This window comes from Dendrobium catenatum, unplaced genomic scaffold (assembly GCF_001605985.2).
Source record: "Dendrobium catenatum unplaced genomic scaffold, ASM160598v2 fragScaff_scaffold_289, whole genome shotgun sequence".
Taxonomy (NCBI): domain Eukaryota; kingdom Viridiplantae; phylum Streptophyta; class Magnoliopsida; order Asparagales; family Orchidaceae; genus Dendrobium; species Dendrobium catenatum.
Window position 1 is genome coordinate 24,439 of NW_021318751.1, and position 18,317 is coordinate 42,755.

Sequence of the window (18,317 nt, forward strand, 5' to 3'; positions counted from 1 at the left end):
TGGTGAGCTAAGTTAAGGGTCTTGTGAGTAGGCACTTTCTTGTATCTGTGTCTAGTGAGGATGGCCACATTAAGGAACAATTATTACGTCCTCTGACCGGACCGAATAAAAGTTAAGGGTCGGGTCGGCGACTTTTCTTCATGCTACGTGGCGCTAAAATATTGGTGGCCGAACGTAGAGGAGCGCACGTTCACCGGACCGAATAAAAGTTCCACATTAAGAGGGAAGAAGTGACTGATGTAGTGGTCTAAGTACATGAGAAGTGTTGGGCTGCTAGCTTGGTGAGAAATCCCCGAAACACCTTGCAAATGGAGTTACGCCTATTGATCACTATGAATGTTTTCTATGAGCTCTGTGGGGAGTGTTGAGATGAAAGGGGACTGAAGGCTGCCGAGCTTATTAATATTACTAGTGACCTATATGAGAGATCTTGGATCTCATGGGAGGAGGCGAGTGAGGTATTGTCACAATGATGGAGAGCTCCAAGTTTGATGGTCTCGTTGAGGTAAGTTGAGGGTCCCATGAGTGCGCAATTTCTTGTATGCAAGTCTGGTAAGGATGGTCGCTTTGAGAGGGAGGGAGTGACTGATGTAATGGTCCAAGTACATGAGAAGTGTTGGGCTACTAGCTTGGCAAGAAATTCCAAACACATCTTGCAAAGGGAGTAACGCATGTTGATCAATCTGAGCGTTCTCTGTGAGCCCGATGAGAGTGATTTTCTTAAATAGTTAGAGGAGTCCACCCCCTCCCTTGATCCATCAACTGCTTGCTAAATATCTGTGCATTTGTGTGTATTTACTTTTAGTTAAAAAAGGTTGAAATGAACGGTTGTGGGCTGCTAGTGGGCTCGTGGAACTGCCTTTAGCCCATCTAGGTAGACAATTAAAACTGGGTCAAATTAAATGCGGGATGTTAGGCCCCGTCCAAGCTACTACAAGTATGGTTTTGCAATTTTTTGTGATAGGGGTCTTATAGAATTTAACCGGCAGGTTGAGCACCTAGCATACCGTCTTCCCCGGCTCTTCTACAGAATCGCCGCCTTGCGATTTCTCTCTTTTTGTGATCGCCACTTTCTTCAAATTCGATTGCCATGGATGAAGACGACGACTTCGGAGATCTCTACACCGACATACTCCACGTATCCTCTGTCCCAACTTTGGTCTCTGCAGACCAAAAATCCCGTTCCATGGTCGCCAGCGGAGGCGTAAGCGACTCCGACGAGGAGGAAGACAATATTCAACACGGATCCTCCCTTCCCTTCGCACCAGTTCCGGAATCATCCTCCATAGATCGTGAACGCAAAGTCTCCGTCGAGGACGCCGACGACGATTGGCTTCTTGGTCGCGACCCCGTGCCCGTTGAGGAACCAGCGAATTGGGTCGACGATGATGAGGAAGTGGTCGTGGATAGAGGTTCAAAGGACGCCGTTAGGGCTTTATCCTCTAAAGGCGGTGGGGCTAGGGTTCTGGATAAGGATGATGCGGACGAGGCTAGTAGGATTTCTAAACAGGAAGGGAACATGGTTGATGGGGAAGGGTCCCTGGAGAAGACGCAGCAGTTACGCGTTCGCGAGGATGAACCGGTAATTCCTGGTCTCGAAAGTCCTGCAGTTCCCAACGGCGTGCTCGTAAAGACTACCGAGAGCGATGATTGGGATAGCGGTAGCGAGGACGATCTGCAGATTGTTCTTAACGACACTGGGCATGATCTGCTAGGTCTAGAGAGGAGGGATGGAGGGGGCAGTGACGAGGATGATGAGGATCTGGTTATTGTTACTGATGATGATCAGCGTCATCATCACCAGGCCATGGAGGATCAAGATTGGGGCGATGATGCAATGCAGGCTTCTGTTGATGGGGAGAAGAAGGAGATTCTTGAAGTAACAAAGGCAAGTGGTGTGGCCCCAACTGTAGCTGGGCCTGGTATAGGTTATAGCAATCACGGTTTCCATCCGCAGCATCATTCTATGTTCAAGGTTAGTTATTGGCTAGCTGTGGAAACCCTAGTATCTGCATTTGTAACAGAGAGTTTCTTTCTTGTAATGAATAACGTGAATTATTGTATTGCTACATATAAAGATATATTTTTTTTGCAAGGCATATAAAAAGATATTCTTGTTATGCTTTATCGGCATGCTTGGTATGAGTTGTTGATAATATTGTGGTTGGGTTGGCTTATGTGGATTGGTGCCAAAGGAGGTGTTTTTGGTTATAGAAATCGCGTACTTATTCAACATGTGAATATATAATATAGCAAGGTATTGCAAGGTGCAAAACATGGGTTGTGATCAGCGTTTATCTTGTTCATCATTGAGGTTTAGGATCTCTATGGGAGAAGTTTTCTTTTACTTTTGTAACAACTGAATGATGATTTAGGAGATTCCAATCAATGTTGAAAACTTGCTGTCCATTGGAGATCTATTTTGATGCTTTAGTATTTAGATCAAGTTATTAATCTTGATTGGAATCTGAAGTGCTTAACCATGCCGAGTTTATTTACAATTGTTTGTTCTTTGTCTTGAAACTATGATATTATGATCTTCAACAGAATGGGGTTTATACCCTGAAAAACTAACTTTCGTTTTCTAAGTACAAGTCAGGCAACATCCTTGCGATTGAAAGTGATCAGATTGTGTTTGTATTGAGAAAATAGGCTCCACTGACTCTTAATTCAGATGAAGTGAATGCAGGTTTTAATTTATTCAAAAGCTTTGCAAGGTGAAATACAGGGCTTATGGAACACCCATAAAAAATATTCAAAATGTAAGCAGTTATAAAGTTTGGATTTCAATTTCTGGTGTAGAAAGTACAAGGGTATGGAATCTAAGGCTCTGTTTGGTCTGTTGTAATGAAAAAGAAAAAAAATGAAAAAATAAAATTGAAATGTTATTGGAATTGAATTGATGCTGGTTTTCATCCATATTTTTGATTGGCGAGAAGTTGAATGAAAATAAATTTTATTTCTTGCTTGGTTAATCATAACTCGAGGTTTTCTTGTTTTTGAGGCACAGCAATTACTAATTTTTTCTACCCGTTTTTAAACTTAGGTAGGCAATTGTCAATGGTAAAATGTATTTGTTCACATTCTGTAAGTAATCAAACCACTTATTAGTTATGTTGGAACCCAACACCCAACATGAAATTGTGAAGCCAAATATATTTGCATTACTCCGCTTCCTTGAACCATGTCCTGTCCTTTTTTAATTTTGTTCACACACAATGGAGACTTTTGAATGCCAGATTGAATAGATAAACTGTCTCAGATTTTACATATTGGAAGAGCAATTTGTCATCTAAGTTTAATCAAATAAATTTCTCATCTTTTCATGTCTTTCACCTACAAATCTGTATGAGTGTGTGCATGAAGATTATTTTTCTCTCAGACCAAAAGGAGTTTGAATTTGATGGTCAATTAAATTAAGTAGCAGTAGTTTATGTAAATTTTGCTTTAACTCATCATGTAACACATGAATCTCTGTAAATGATCCTTTTTTTATCATTTTTTTATCTTAAATGCAGTATGTTAGACCTGGTGCGACACCTACACCTAGAGGTCCTGGCATGGCTGCAGCTGGTGCTCTTGGTCAAGTTCGCCCACCTGCCTTTGGTCCTCTTGCTGGGAGGGGAAGAGGTGATTGGAGGCCAGTGAGTGGCATTGGCTTTCCTAATGTGCAGAAAGGCTTTCACTCTGGCTATGGGTTGCCTAATTGGGGCAATATTGCATCTGGCCGTCCTTTTGGCAGTGGTCTGGATTTCAGTCTTCCATCACACAAGTGAGTCGGTTAGGTTTGCTTGTTAGAGGCTGGTTCATTTTACTCCCTGAATGCATTTTCTTAGTAATGTTCAATCCACTTTATCCTTTTCTCAAAATTTTTATTATTTTGTCTTATTAGTCTATTTTAGGCATTTTTTTTATAATTTTAGTACATGAAACAGACATCACATTTCATTTTAGCTTATAATTCTTTTCTAGCCAGTTAATTAATATTAAATTAAATGGCAGACATTGCTGATTTGCCTACCCATTTCATGTTATTATCTTTTTATACCCTACTAATTTATATGGGGTCATTTAGTTCATTTAAGACAAACACATATCTAACTTTTGAGTATTTCCGTATCATTTCTTACTTTTTCTATATCATTTTTTTTTTTTTTTTGCATCCTTATATGAGTGAATGCTAGGCATCAACTGAAAGTGCATAAATTGCATGAAGAATTCAACAAATTGCATAATCAGGTAGATTTATCAAAGATTCTGAGTTTGTTATAACTGTGTATCCTTGCTATTCCTGCTATGTCTAATTATAATGTTTTAGGGCACTATATTTGGATTAGTTGAGTAAAGAAGGAGAATGGAGGACAAGAAAGCAAGTTTCATACTCCATTATTACTCGGATCATTATAAATCCTTATAGTTTAACACAATTTAGTGGTTGTTTTGGCTATTGCGGAATTTCCATGTCCATGTGTATTACCCATAACATCAGCTGGTGCTATGAATTCAACCCAGCTATTGACAATATTTTGACTTCTGAACAATTTGATACCTTTCATAGGATGTATGTTCACAGTTTTTTAGTACATACTCCCTTTATAATCAAATTTGTGTCGTTACACTTAATAAATAGTATATTTACATAATTGTTATATTCAATTGTTGTACATTCAGGACTGTGTTTGACATTGACATTGAAAGTTTTGAGGATAAACCATGGAGACATCCAGGAGTTGATATTTCAGATTTTTTTAATTTTGGACTGGATGAAGAACATTGGAAGGAATACTGCAAGCAATTGGTTAGTTAGTTGTCTTTTTTTTGTTTTTTTGGTATAGGTCATGCCAGAGCATCTGCATTTGTAGTAATTCTGGGACCTTCTATAAACTAAATGCAGGAACAACTTCGTCTCGAATCTACCATGCAAGGAAAAATCAGGGTCTATGAAAGTGGTCGGTCAGAACAGGTAACGATACCCTTAAGTTATGTCAATTTACAACAATAGTTTCCTTTTTTTTGCATGTATAATACCTAAAATGCTAACTTTTATATGGAATATACTGGAAATCTTCACCATTCCTGGTAACACTAGTTTCATCTCTGTTGCAGAATTACTACCATATCATATTTTTTGTCCATTTGCTATTGGTCTTTGTGCTAATGAAGTCATTAATGTGCCCATTCATTTATTTTTTTAAATGGAAAACATTCCTCAAGTCAGTGTTATTAGAGTAATTGTTTTATCATATTAATATTATTACATGCGGTTAATAATTATTATTATAATATATCCTCGTTATCGAGTAAGTTTATTCTCATTTATTGTTTTTTCTTATTGTTATTCTCATTCTCCTTAAAGTAAGATGCTAGTACTAGTACAAAATAAATCAAATAAAGATGTAGCCTTTTTATGTTTTCTTATATGGTATCTAAACCATGTTCTAAGTATTCGTCTTCTTTTCTTTGCTCAAAGATCTCGTGAGGATCCCATGAGGATCTCGTCTGACTAAAGTTTTTTTTTTGGTCTTGCTTGGCAAACAACGATTCGTCTCATCTCCAATCTTGAAGATCCCATGTGGATCCCCTGAAATCCCTTCAGGATCGTTACTTAAGATGATTTGGTCACCTTTAGCCTTAATAATGTTTGGCCCGGAGTCAATCCCTCGGTTGTTCTGGGTTTATTTGAGAATGTCTTGTTCTAGTGTAGTTCAACTTAAATCGACAATTTCGTAAAGCTGTTAAATAGCTGTTGGTATGGATCTCTCGAATTTTCTTGTACTATACAAACTCTTGATTCTTCTTTTTATTGCATTGTGAGTTATTTGGAGGGTGTCAGAGTTACTATATAACCGTAATAATATTTTTGCATGTGATTAATATTCATGCTAGGAATATATAGTACTCATTATTATAATATATTCTCATCTGCTGTATTTTTCTTATTGATTGTCTTTAAATAAGCATGTTTTTGCTAGCACAAAATAAATCAAATAAAATGTAGCACTTTTATTTTTCCTAACATTTTCGGCCGGCAGTGGCTTGTCCATGCACAACAGCCCTGTCTGAGCCTGCTGCAGGCTGGCTGTGCATATTTCCAATCTCCACTCCTTTGCTAGGTCATAGTCATCCTGCATAAGGCCACTATGGTTCTGCCTCTGTGAGCTTAGGTTTTTCATCTTTCTATGAGCTGTGCAGGGCCTCAGTGATCACAGATGCGGGTAGGTTTGTCATTGCTGTTGATGATGGTTGACCAACATCAGAAAGTAATGTTGTTTGAAGTAAAAATGATTGAAGTTTTGGACAGCTAAATGGAACATGCTTAGCAGTTGTGGCTGATTTTCATACTTGTGTAGTTTGAAAGTGTTAGAAGGTTTTAGGTTTTTAAATTAGGAAATTGGTGTCAAAAAGGTACTTAAGAAGTTTTTTTGCATTATGTATTTATGTAATCTGTCCTGTTATAACTAAATGTGAATCTGGCTTTGTTTAGAGCACTAAAATTTATCTTTCTTATCAGGACTATGATCCAGATTTACCTCCTGAGCTTGCAGCTGCAACCGGCCATAACAACATGTCTGTGGACAACATAACTCATGATAAATCAGAAAATGGGCTGGCAGATTTGAGTGACCAAGGAAAAGGAACTGCCTGCATAAGGCCAGCACTAGTAAGTTTTAATATCTTTTTTTTTTTTTCCCTATTATTATATCTATCATTCAAGACTTATTTTTCAACATATTTCTTCACTTCTATGCTTGTTATTTGTTGCTTCAAATAACCATCATGTTTCAGCTTTGTTTTCATTAATTTGAAATGTCTGAGCCTTCTTTTGATGATGACTTGCGTTTTGCCAGCCAACTGGAAGACCAATTCAAGTTGAAAGTGGCTATGGTGAACGTCTTCCCTCTATAGATACCAGGCCACCACGGTTTCGTGATTTTGATGCTGTTATTGAGGTAATTTCTTTATGCAAGAGATGTTAAGTTAGTTGAAACTTTTAGGTGAGATGCTAGATTTGAGTTATGCCTTGAATTTCTTCGCTAGTTGTGCACGATGATTTATCTCGCATCCTTATTGAATCTTTGGACTGCAGATTGTGCTGCAAGATAATCAGGGTGATTCAAGAAACTCTAATAGTGCTTTTGAACGGATTGAAAATAATTTTGGAGGAGAAAATCAGAAAGGATTTCACGATGTTGATAAAGATGATAGGCCTGCTGAATCTAAATCTGGCTTTTATGGTCATTTTCCACGTAGTTCCAACGAACAACAGTGGGAATCGGCTGCTAGAAGAATTCCAACTTCAGCTGATGGTGATGGCATTCTACCTTTCCCGTCGGAATCATCTTGTCAGTACAACTCCAGTCCTAAATCACGCAGTCCCATAGACGCTGCTAGATCTTTTGAAGCACAGCATGGTGGAAGGTATGTACTGTGTTGTGGATCTAACCCGTTATACTTTATTTTCGAAGCCATGATCCTATATGCTTTGTAAAGAAAAACTAATCTTTAGACAAAAGTGGCTATTAGTTAATCTACATAAAAAAGCAAATGCATAAATCTACCCAAAAGCTGTTTGCTTTATGTAGATTTGAATGCATCTTTTAAGGGTATTATAAGGATTGTGGCTTATATATATATATAATGATTTAAATTTGAGTAATCTGATGCATACCTCGCCTCAAGTATTATAAAGTGTGCACAATTTAGGGGTATGTTTTATTTTTAAAGACAAATATAAGTAATATATATTTAGTAAAACCCCTTCTATTAATTCATTCTCTCTTACTCTTCACACAAGCCCCTCTCCTCTCGGTTCTTGTACACACCTGAGCACCTCTCACATCTCATGCACGCCCTTCTATGCGTCGTACCAAGCATGTTGCCAACCATTTCCTTCCTAGCATTGTTGCGGTTTCCTTCTTGACAAGCTTGCTATGTTCTACTTTGATGTAGGAATGGGAAAGAGAGCTATATTGTGTTGAACTTTTTTGAATTGTTATGTTCTTAGTTCTTAGTTCTTTGATATTTGTATGACACTTTTCACTTAATCATTGGATGTGAAGATGTTAATATGACATTTGTTACTGCATAATTTTATTTTAGCATAATATTTCTTACTTTCTGCAATTTGTTGATCATCATGTTTATGTCTAAAAATATCTCGAGGCTTATTTATGCCTTTCCTCATAGACGAAAATCATCTCGATACTTAATTGCGAAATTTTAAATCTTTATATTTGCACTTAGAATACTCAGGAACTTACTAACAATCTTCCCCTTTAGAAAACCTAATTAGATTGCAAAATCTTATGCATTTGGAGTTTTATTTTCTTTATAGATATATTTTATAATTGTTGCATTTAGAACCTTTTTCCTCTACTTATGATAGCACCTTCTCCTTTTATTGAACATAATGGTTTTTGCAAGAAATTCTACACATAAGGGAAAAAAAAAAAAGATAAGGTGAAGAATCGAAAATTTTCCTAAAATATTTAAATTTTGAAAATTCCAAAAGGTCAGATTTGAATTTTGAAAACCAAGTAAGTTTTGGATAATTGATTTTTCAGTTTTCAAATTGAATTTGAAAATTAGTTCCAACAATCACATGTTTTCCTCCCCTTTTTAATCCATCATTTTGTTCATATCCTCCGCAATATTTTCCATAAATATTCTCTTAATATCCTTGATTATATCATTCATAATTCTATTCAAAATTTTGAAACACACCTTTAAGTTGCTTTTCAAATTGAAACATAAATTTGAAGTTGAATTTAAATTTTAAAGTCAAACTTGCATCTTAATACATTACCACTTTTGCCACACAAATTTCTCTAACCATCGTGATTTAGTCAAACTAATTTAGTTTCTCCAAACTTAAGCTAATTAGAGTCTATGAAGCACGGATACTTCTAAATGCCCTTTATGTTTTTGTCGGACACATTTCAAATATGGGCAACAACTCCAACACGCCCCAACACTTAATTGACACTTCCAAAATAGTGTCAGGTCCATTTAAGAGTAAAATTCACTTTGGACACTAGGTGGACACTCGACGGACACAGAGGAACATGCCCTTATACATAGAAACAGGATAAAAAATTCTAATATCATTTAAACCTTTTTCTTCTATTATAGGGAGAGAGTGAGAGACATGGAGAGAAATTTTATCCTATTGATAGCCTAACTAGTTGAGTGACTCTAGCTAACGATGCCGCCTCACTTTTATGATGACTTTGACTTTGACGAGCTTCAACTTACCTGTTCTCACATGACTTCAACTTCAGTGCATGGTGAGCTTCGAGCGAGAGTTGTCTTCGACTTCGATGGGCTTTGACTTACCTGCATGCACAACTTTGACTTTGACACAAAACTTCGAATTGATAGGCTTAGGCTTACCTACACGCACATGACATCAACTTTGATGCAAGACTTCGTTGAGATTAGTTTTCTTGTGCACACATGATTTCGAACAAGTGAGGCTTGGTTGCTTCACTTTGACTTTGATTTGAAATCCAAATCCCATGACTTTAGTATTAGTTTTTTAGATGTTCACTCCAAGATTTTGTTGAAGAATCAATAACTAAAATTTGGATTTTACAATTATGAGATTTTCTTATTGTTTAATTTCTAATAATTTCATGTTTTTGTTTTTCACTGTCATTTTTTGTTTAGGAAATTCTTATTCATCGTTGAGCTAATAAGATGTTTTTAATTTAATAGGTTTTAATTGTGTTTGTTTTTCTCTTATTAATTTGAAATTTCTTTTATAAAAGTATACTTCATCCTATGATGTATTTACTAGAAATAGCAGCAATTATAAATTTTTATTAATAATTTATGAAATATAATATCTTGTCTATGTCATGTTATATCTTGCTTTTGCAATTATGCCATTTCATCGTGGTTGTTTGACATCATTTTCGTATCTATGTTCCATAGATTTAAATTGTATCTTTGACCTAAGCTAGTTCCAATGGAAACCCAATCGTCTCAACAGGACTATAACCTTAACCCAAGTGATCCAAACCTCGGATTCCCCATTTATCCTCCCTTCTTCGAGATGAATGCCTCATTCATCTTTTTCTTTTTTTTTAATTGATTTGTTACAACTCCACTAAACTGAAAATTTTGAATTTATTTTGATAGAATTGGGCGGACTGATAAGTCATAGTTAATCCAATAAATGATAATATATCCATACTCTCATTTATCTGCCAGTATAATTGATATGGGCATCTGAATTTAATAACATCTTTCAATCTTTCCACAAAAATATAAACAAAATGTAATTACTTATATTCATCCAAGGAGAACTATATGATAAGTATATTATCAAATCTATAACTGTGCCACTTAATTATCGTCCCATAATGCAAGAGGCGTGAAACTATCACATGTTTCTTGAAAGATGTCTAACTAGTAACCTAAAACTGCAAAATCAATGTGTGAATTTGAAAGAATAATCTCAGTTGGTGAAATCTATTTCCTAACATATAAAGATCGAGTAAAGCATATGATATGCAACATGACATAATTAATAAGACATTATATCATGATTGTTGTAAATTTTATAGCAACCAACATAGCAAAAACTCCTAAAATTAAGAACTATTAAATAATAGTAACCATGCAATAGACTCTATATGCAAAAAATAGTACAATTCAATTAAATATTAAAGAATGATGAACATTCACACTGTTGATTAGATGTGTTTTTCCTTCTAGGAGGAGACATCCCATTCTTCTACCTTTTTTTTTGCCTTTAGATCTAAATATCATGGGCCACTATTTTCCCTATAGATGGCATAGTTATAGAATGTGCAGGCTAATGGCCTCATCCACATCTCCATCCTCACCTACATCAACCCTTCCTTTCTCAACACCACCATCACTATCTTCTTTATCACATGTTGTGATTGCTCCTCCTTCCCAATCTATGCTTTTATTAATGAGATGAACAACTTACTCATCACCTTCGTCAACTTTAGACACTTAACTTTATTTTCTTCACTTCCAGCACTGTCTAATATTGTGCCCTATTGATGATTTGCCTTATAAGTGGTGCTGAGTGCATCTAACCTCGCAAACCACCACCAAATCAACAACTTGTCACCTTTAGGTCTAATCGACTGAATGATATATATCTATGAAGGCAAAGAGAAATAGCCTCCATTAAAGCGGTGATTGGGCAACTCAATCAAGATTGAGATGTCTGTTGTCAGTGAAAGCTCCCATAAACAACTTTGATAGCCCCAAAGACAACCTTGATAGCCGCCATGTACATTTGTGTTGCAGTGCCATTTGAACACGTGCTCCTTTCTCAATGTTTTAGCTATTTAGATCCTTAATACAATAGTAGAAAAAAATTAGAGGGAGAATCAATTTTCTTTTCATAAGAGGAGAAATATATATATATATATATATTATATATATATAGAGAGAGAGAGAGAGAGAGAGAGAGAGAGAGAGAGAGAGAGAGACATGCATTAGTCCGAACATGTCTTAGTATAAGTTTGATTGATTCTCAAAAACTAATAATCATGTATGATAGAAACTTTATGAATTAGAATATACCTTAACTACAAGCACTAGAAGTGGAGAATGAAGAAATTGGTTGCATCCTTTCGTAGACAATGATTTTGAAGTTGGTGGTTGTTTACCTCCCTACATTTCTCTGTTTTTCTTAGTGCTTGCTTGCTCGGGAAAAGGGAAAAATCACACATAAATGTGGAGGAAGAAAAAAAAAAGTGAGGAAAAAAAGATAAAGGAAGTTCTCACCTATGGCATGTCCGTGACAAGCTCAGATAGCATTATTGACTATACATTTTCTCACTCCATTGCCCACTTGATCATTGCCTATATTTCTAGCTCTCTCTCTCTCTCTCTCGTAGATCTCTTTCTTGATCGCTCACTCCTCTTGACCTTATTTTTTATTTATATTTGGGATGCAAAGACTGCATGCACATTAGATGGAGGGGAGCGAGTTGGGTTGCCTAGTTAGATTGTGGTGCGCTTCCTTTTTTATATGAGATATTATAGGATTTTATTACCTCTACAGTATAGTCAAGAATTTCTAACAACATTTTAACCATCAATAATAGAGTTATTCACAGCTTGGAGAATTGATGCCGCAGCGTGAGTCATTTACTTAAATCTTTAGGCATGAATCATAGTGTTTGTCAATTTAACTAATATTATTTAATGTCTCATTTTTATATAATCTTATTTATCTTTCCTTTTTTTGTTTATTAGACTAGGTTCTCCATGAGATTTTGGCTACTTTTAATAATTGTAGGCTGATGATTGTAATTGGGGGTTAGTGATGGAATGAATTTGACTTTTCTTGGGATCCTCTCTGGGGATCAATTGCTCCCTCTTTCTCATAATCATGTTTTTTCCCTCTTTTGTTTTGTTTTTCTCTATATCCTTTATGTATTCATTCATGTTCTCTTTTTTTTTTTTACCTTCCTAATTCTTCCTCTGCACCAAATGCTTCCCTTTTTCAATAGTCAAGGCATCAAAATCTGCCATAGTTTTCACTTCATCTTGCCTACTCATCATTACCTTCTAACTGATATTATAATTTTTTCTTCTTTGCTCACGTATATATCGTCTCATTTATTGATTCGTCTGGTTGCAAATGTTTCTTTCTCTTTACTATTATTTGTATCATTTACCGTGCCAAAATGCAACAAATTTTGGCAAAAAGACACCTTTTCGTCAATGCACATTTTATCCCCGTGACCTCACATATGTGGCCCTTGTCAAATTCATATGCTAAGATGGTCTGTTTTCATGATTAACAGATTCTTCAAGATACTGTTATGATTTTTGAATCTGGCTTTCAGTTCTTCACCATCTTAATGTTGTTTGTTGTATTAATTGATCTTTATTGAAGTATTTGTTGAACACAATGTTATTTGAGCATCTACTCAGCCATGGTTTTAATTTTGAAATTCAAGGTCATTACAAAGAATACCATATGGAAAAAACTCCAGCTCAATTGAACAATTGAAAGAGCCTCTCCCTTCCAGAAATGTGCATTTGGACAAGCATGAAGGACGTGTTAAGGAAAGTGCAAGTGATGAGATGGAAGGTAACGGGGCTTCTGATTCACCACTTTCTGATATTCCAAGGGAGTTGAGCACGGACCCAAAAGATATTGAGCATGATGACAGGCTTACACTAGGTGACAGCCATGAAGGTGATGGAGGGGAAGCTTCAGATTTTCGTGTATCAAGTGAAACTGTAGGTGATGATGGCTTGATTAATTCTGCAAACAGGCAAAAGTACATTTCATGCATTGAGCAGTCTGGTGGTCAGGATAATGGTGTTGGCGATGATTCAAGGCTTACACACAGTGATAACAGTCGAGCAAGATCAGGAAACAGTAGGGATTATCAGAAAATGCATGAAACTGGTGAAGAGGTTGTGCAGGTCCATTCTTCAAAGCATACGGGAGATTTGAGCAAGCATCAACAAGAAGATGGTCGTAGACAGAGAGATGAGTATGCCAGGGATGGCAGGCGGGAGACGGGCAGAAATAGATCCAGAGGAAGGGAAATCATGCATGAATCTTATGCACAAAAAGACTGGGATTCTGGTTCTGTTCACACTTTTCGGGGTAGAAGTGTGGATTTTGAGAGGGAGATGGATGGTTCAGTTGGTGCTTGGCATAGGAGAGAAGATGACACCCATTATAGACAGGTAAAGGATGAAGAAACTAGGCGACTATATAATGAGGAAGTAAGACCCAGGGAAAGGAGCAAAGCTAGAATGATTGATAGGAAGGATAAGATTGAAGACCATGTGAAGAAGCGAGTAGATGAAGGAGATTGGAGAGGATACAGCAGGGAAGATGGCCTTCGACATAGGGAGAGGAATGATATCTTGATGAGCCGGCGAGACTTAGAAGATGGTCAAATGAAGCGAAAAAGAGATGTCGAACTTACTAGGAGGGAGAGAGCTGACAAGGAAGATTCTTTGCATGGTTATAGGGTTAGGGAAGATTCCCACCGAAAGAAAAGATTAAGGGATGATATTGTTGATCATAGGAAGAGGGAGGATGATGCTAGAACAAAGAACAAGATCGAGGAACGCCATGCTAGTAAGCACAAAGATGACAATTGGTACCAAAGGGATAGAGAAGATCGACAGCAGCTCAATCTCATTCATGATGATTCACTTGCACTCCAGGGAAGAGAAGAAAGACGATTCATTTCCAGAAGTGGACGGCCTATGGAAAAGATATTTGCTGGAACTGGAAGGAGCAAAGAAGATATGAAAGTTGCAGGATCTGAAAAAGGATATCACGATAATGATAGAAGGCGGCACAATGAGCAGTCAAAGAGAAGCGATCGCACTGTGGAAGAAAATGAGTCATTAAGCAAAGTTCGAGGTGATAGTCATACTCGAGAAAAACGATTTAATGCAGAGCAGAGAAGCATGAGGCATGAAAGGTTAAGCGCTCACGCTGATCGTCCTTCAGGTGCTTCTGATGAGCATCAGGTGCTGAGGGAAAGACATCGTGAAAGCAACAAAAAGGTCGAGGAGTCTGAACCTGTTGGGCAAAAGGGAGGACTGTCTAGCAAGAGAAAGAGAGGAGGCCACAACACTCACCGCACTGAGGTATTTTAAGTGCACTAAAAGATTCTGGAGAAATTTGTCCGAACCAGGAAATCTTTCTCATTTTGGGAAGGAAAATTCGAACTAGAATACTATTTTTATAAAAAGGTGGCTCGTAGGTTGGAAAAATAAAAGCTTCTTATATATATAGCAGTCTTTTCATTATGTTTTTATTTTATATATATAATTCTGAATCTTATCTTTTGGTAAGTTAAATTAAAGCCAGGTTATTAGCAACCAGAGGATAGAGAAAATTATACCATTGCTGAGGCAGTACTTTTTTTTTCAACAATCCTTACGGAAAGATCTTAAGGGTTGTTTCAGATGAATTGAGTAAATTCTATGACCTCTAGCCAACATAATGTTGAATAGCAGTCATAATTTTATCTGTTGTAAATTTTATGTCAATAAACATTTTGGGGTCATATCGTCAATCACTGGGAAACCTAAAAACATGGTATAGTGTTGGTGGAAACTAAATCCAAGAACTTCAAACTAAATTATATATTTTGCTAGTAAATTTTCAACTGGGTCAATCATTTTTTTTCTTACCATTGACGATTATTGGCATATTGTAAACGTCAAAATAAGTTAAATTGTGTATCTGCTTTCATTTTTACTAATTTTTTTCTCTCATATTATAGTTCTTTAAAGGTTTGCAGCACTGTCCCACTTTCATCATCGCGCCTTTATCACATTTGAGTAATTCCTTTTTAACTCTCTTTGGTTTCAAAGTAGAGATGCTCTTTTGGTAGTACCACCAAGCCCAACTTAGAGAAAAAATAGGTCCTTAGTCTTACAAAACGCTGACATGTGTAATACTGCAGTGGGACCTTAATCTCATTTGACTGGATGTCCTTTGGTCTTTTGGGTTGTGCTACAAAGAATTTTCATTTTCCTTATTCCCTCTTCTTTGAACTCTTCTTTCAGCTTTACGAATGTATGCCTTGAGAAATGAGAACTTCATTCTTATATCTTGTGTAAAATGATGAAGACGTTTTGATAGACTAGAGTTTTTTTTTGACAATTCAATTCTTGCATCAACTTCATTTACATTATTGTTCTTGCTCATCATTCAGCATTGAACAGGTTCATGGGGTGAGTTGTTGTCTTGCCAAATTGTTTTTTTTTTTTATTGTCAACTCCTATCAGGCTTCCTTGCTTCTTGATTTGGATTTTAAATATTTTTTGCCGCACAGCTCAACTTGAAAGGTTCAAATGAACAACAAAGTAATAACCGTTCAACTACGGGCGGAAAGAAGGCTCGTGTAAACGCAGAGCAAATGGAGGCCTCTCTGCTGCCCACTGCAAGGCATGGCGACAATGATCCTGTCTCAGATGGCGAGAGCCATGATTCAAGGAGGGGTCGTTCGAAATTGGAGCGGTGGACAAGCCATAAAGAGAGAGACTACAGCATCGTTGACAGCAATATCCAGACTTCCTCCATTGTCAGGGAAGTTGAAGAATCCCAAGATGAGCTCAATGAATTGGTGAAAGCTGATGCTAATAAGGCTGATAACACTGAAACGAATGTTGATGATTCACTCCAAGTTGCAGATAAAGTAGGTGAGGAACGAGATCGCCACCTCGACACAGTGGCAAAACTGAAAATGCGTAGTGAGAGGTTCAAGCTTCCCATGCCTGGAGAGAAGGATAAGGATCTCATAGGAAATAAGAAGGTGGAGAGTGAAGCACCACCATCCTGTATCCAGAATGAAGCTGTTTCCGCCACTTCTGCCGATCTGGATATCAAGCTGGAACGTCCAGCCCGGAAAAGAAAGTGGACTGGTAGTTAAATGGTTGAGATTGGAAGTCTTTTGGAAGGATTTCATGTTTTGATTTCCAACACTTCCTCTAAAAGAGGTCAGTGAGCATTGTCTAGCTGCTTCTGAAGCCCATTTCCTTGCAGCTGTGGAGACCATGCTTTAAGTTTAAAAGCCTTGTATACTGAATTGTAATGAAACTTCTGATAGTGTTACTTGGTGGTTCCTTGAGGAAAGGGATCTTTGTTCTTTTTATTATTATTATATTGTTGAAATCTAGGCCTTCAGTGGGCACCTTTGTAATGCACAGAAGAACATTATAAGTGGTAGAATTTACAGAGGTTTCCATGATTAATGGGAAGCCTTGCTTGGCATGTTCTTGTGCCATTGCAGGATTGAAGCTGGAAGTTTGACCTCAGAGCTTCTAGTTTGCCTGATTATCTGAGCTGAAAACTGGAGCAAAGTGGAGGTTTCCTCACTGTTCTTCATGTGCCTTTCTCCATACTATATTTGCATCTCAGGAGATTTTCAAGCGAGTTGTTGTGGAGATATGAATTTGAGGAAATTGAAATTTTCTGTTGTCAAGAATTCTAACTGTTTTTTGGAGATAGATTAATCATGTCCTGGTTTTTTTTTATATGGAGATAGATTTAGTGACATGTAAAGAAGATGAGATTATCTTAAAATGAGTATTTTGCTTAGCCTAGTTGTTGATAGGTTACAGTGCCAGGCTGACAGCCTTCAATGTTGTATTATCATACTGAGGGAATGAAATTGGATTCTGAATTGAAGATTGCACTCTCTTATTTTATGTTTTTTTTGTGGGCATCTTTGAATTGAGTAAATGAGAAGAGAAATGTTACTCACATTCATAAAATTGAAATAATTTTAATTTTTTTTCTTATATGATATTATAATTTTAGTAATTGTGCAAAGGTAGAAGGGCTTAGTAGGCCAGCAATTTTTTTTATTTTTTGTCATGTTATATTGAAGGATGCTGAAAATTTGTTATTTTGATTGAGTTGGGTGTGAAGAAAATATTTGGTTATAGGAAATTAGGTTTTGTTTGGGGATGACTTTTTCATTAATTTTTAAAATAAATTTTTTAATACAAATATTAAAAATTTTAAATTAAAATTACGAAAAAAATTGCCTCAAACGAACATTACATAAGACTTTAAAAGTTAGAACATTACATATGAAGATTTTAACGCTTTTATATGACTATTACATTTGTTAGAAAAGCTTCAATTCAACAATACACTGAGAAATTCGCGTAGAAAAAATCAACCGGTAAAACTTCAATTTCATATAGTCAAAATACTCATTATAAGAAATAAAATAACATATTAAACTACGCACGATAAAAATTTATAAAACCTAAGAGAAATACATTTTTATTCATAACTTTTTATAAATTTACTGGAACTTAAAATCGGAGATAGGAGTTTAAGAGTCTACCTAGTGAAATCCTAACTGGCTCGATGGATGAATCACGAGCCTTGGACTCAGAAACCTCTCTCCTCCTCCGACAAGGTGATTAAGTGAAGAGGGGTTGGCAAATGAATTTAGAAATTTAATTATATAAAAACTACTAATTTGATCCAACATCGTGGCGCTAAATTCTCAATGCTATAGCGTTGAGCTGAATCTTATGAATTGCCCTAATATCTTTTCAAACATAGAGTATGACGTCGTGGAGGCGCCACCTAGCACCATGTCACACGTTCAAATCCGATTTCTCACTGGAGAGCTCAACTTGTGTTGGCGCCGCGACACGCGTTCATATCTAATTTTCACTAGAAAGCTCAATGTCATAGTGCTGCCTACAAGACATCGCATCGCGGAGCTCCTAGAGAAATTTCTTATATTAAAAAATTTCTTCTCCAGTTCGCTTTCTTACTTTCTGTAGAAGTCATTAAATATTCTAAA

General features: G+C 36.5%; 1 protein-coding gene across 1 annotated transcript; it reads left to right on the forward strand.

Annotated features, from left to right (window-relative positions):
• The first annotated feature begins 949 nt into the window (after positions 1 to 949).
• On the forward strand, positions 950 to 17,176 carry LOC110113927 (FIP1[V]-like protein). Its single transcript, XM_020846648.1, has 9 exons — positions 950 to 1,975; positions 3,519 to 3,772; positions 4,672 to 4,798; positions 4,895 to 4,963; positions 6,512 to 6,661; positions 6,849 to 6,950; positions 7,088 to 7,419; positions 12,960 to 14,625; positions 15,822 to 17,176. Exons 1-9 carry the CDS (start codon positions 1,091 to 1,093, stop codon positions 16,416 to 16,418), a joined length of 4,182 nt encoding a protein of 1,393 aa, XP_020702307.1. The 5' UTR covers positions 950 to 1,090; the 3' UTR covers positions 16,419 to 17,176.
• The last annotated feature ends 1,141 nt before the right edge of the window (positions 17,177 to 18,317 follow it).

Excerpts from the sequence above, each read along its gene's own strand:
- LOC110113927 (XM_020846648.1), top strand. The coding sequence starts at position 1,091 with ATGGATGAAGACGACGACTTCGGAGATCTCTACACCGACATACTCCAC. Across the intron at positions 7,420-12,959 it reads GAAGCACAGCATGGTGGAAG|GTCATTACAAAGAATACCAT; the intron begins GTATGTACTGTG and ends TTGAAATTCAAG. Across the intron at positions 14,626-15,821 it reads ACAACACTCACCGCACTGAG|CTCAACTTGAAAGGTTCAAA; the intron begins GTATTTTAAGTG and ends TTTGCCGCACAG.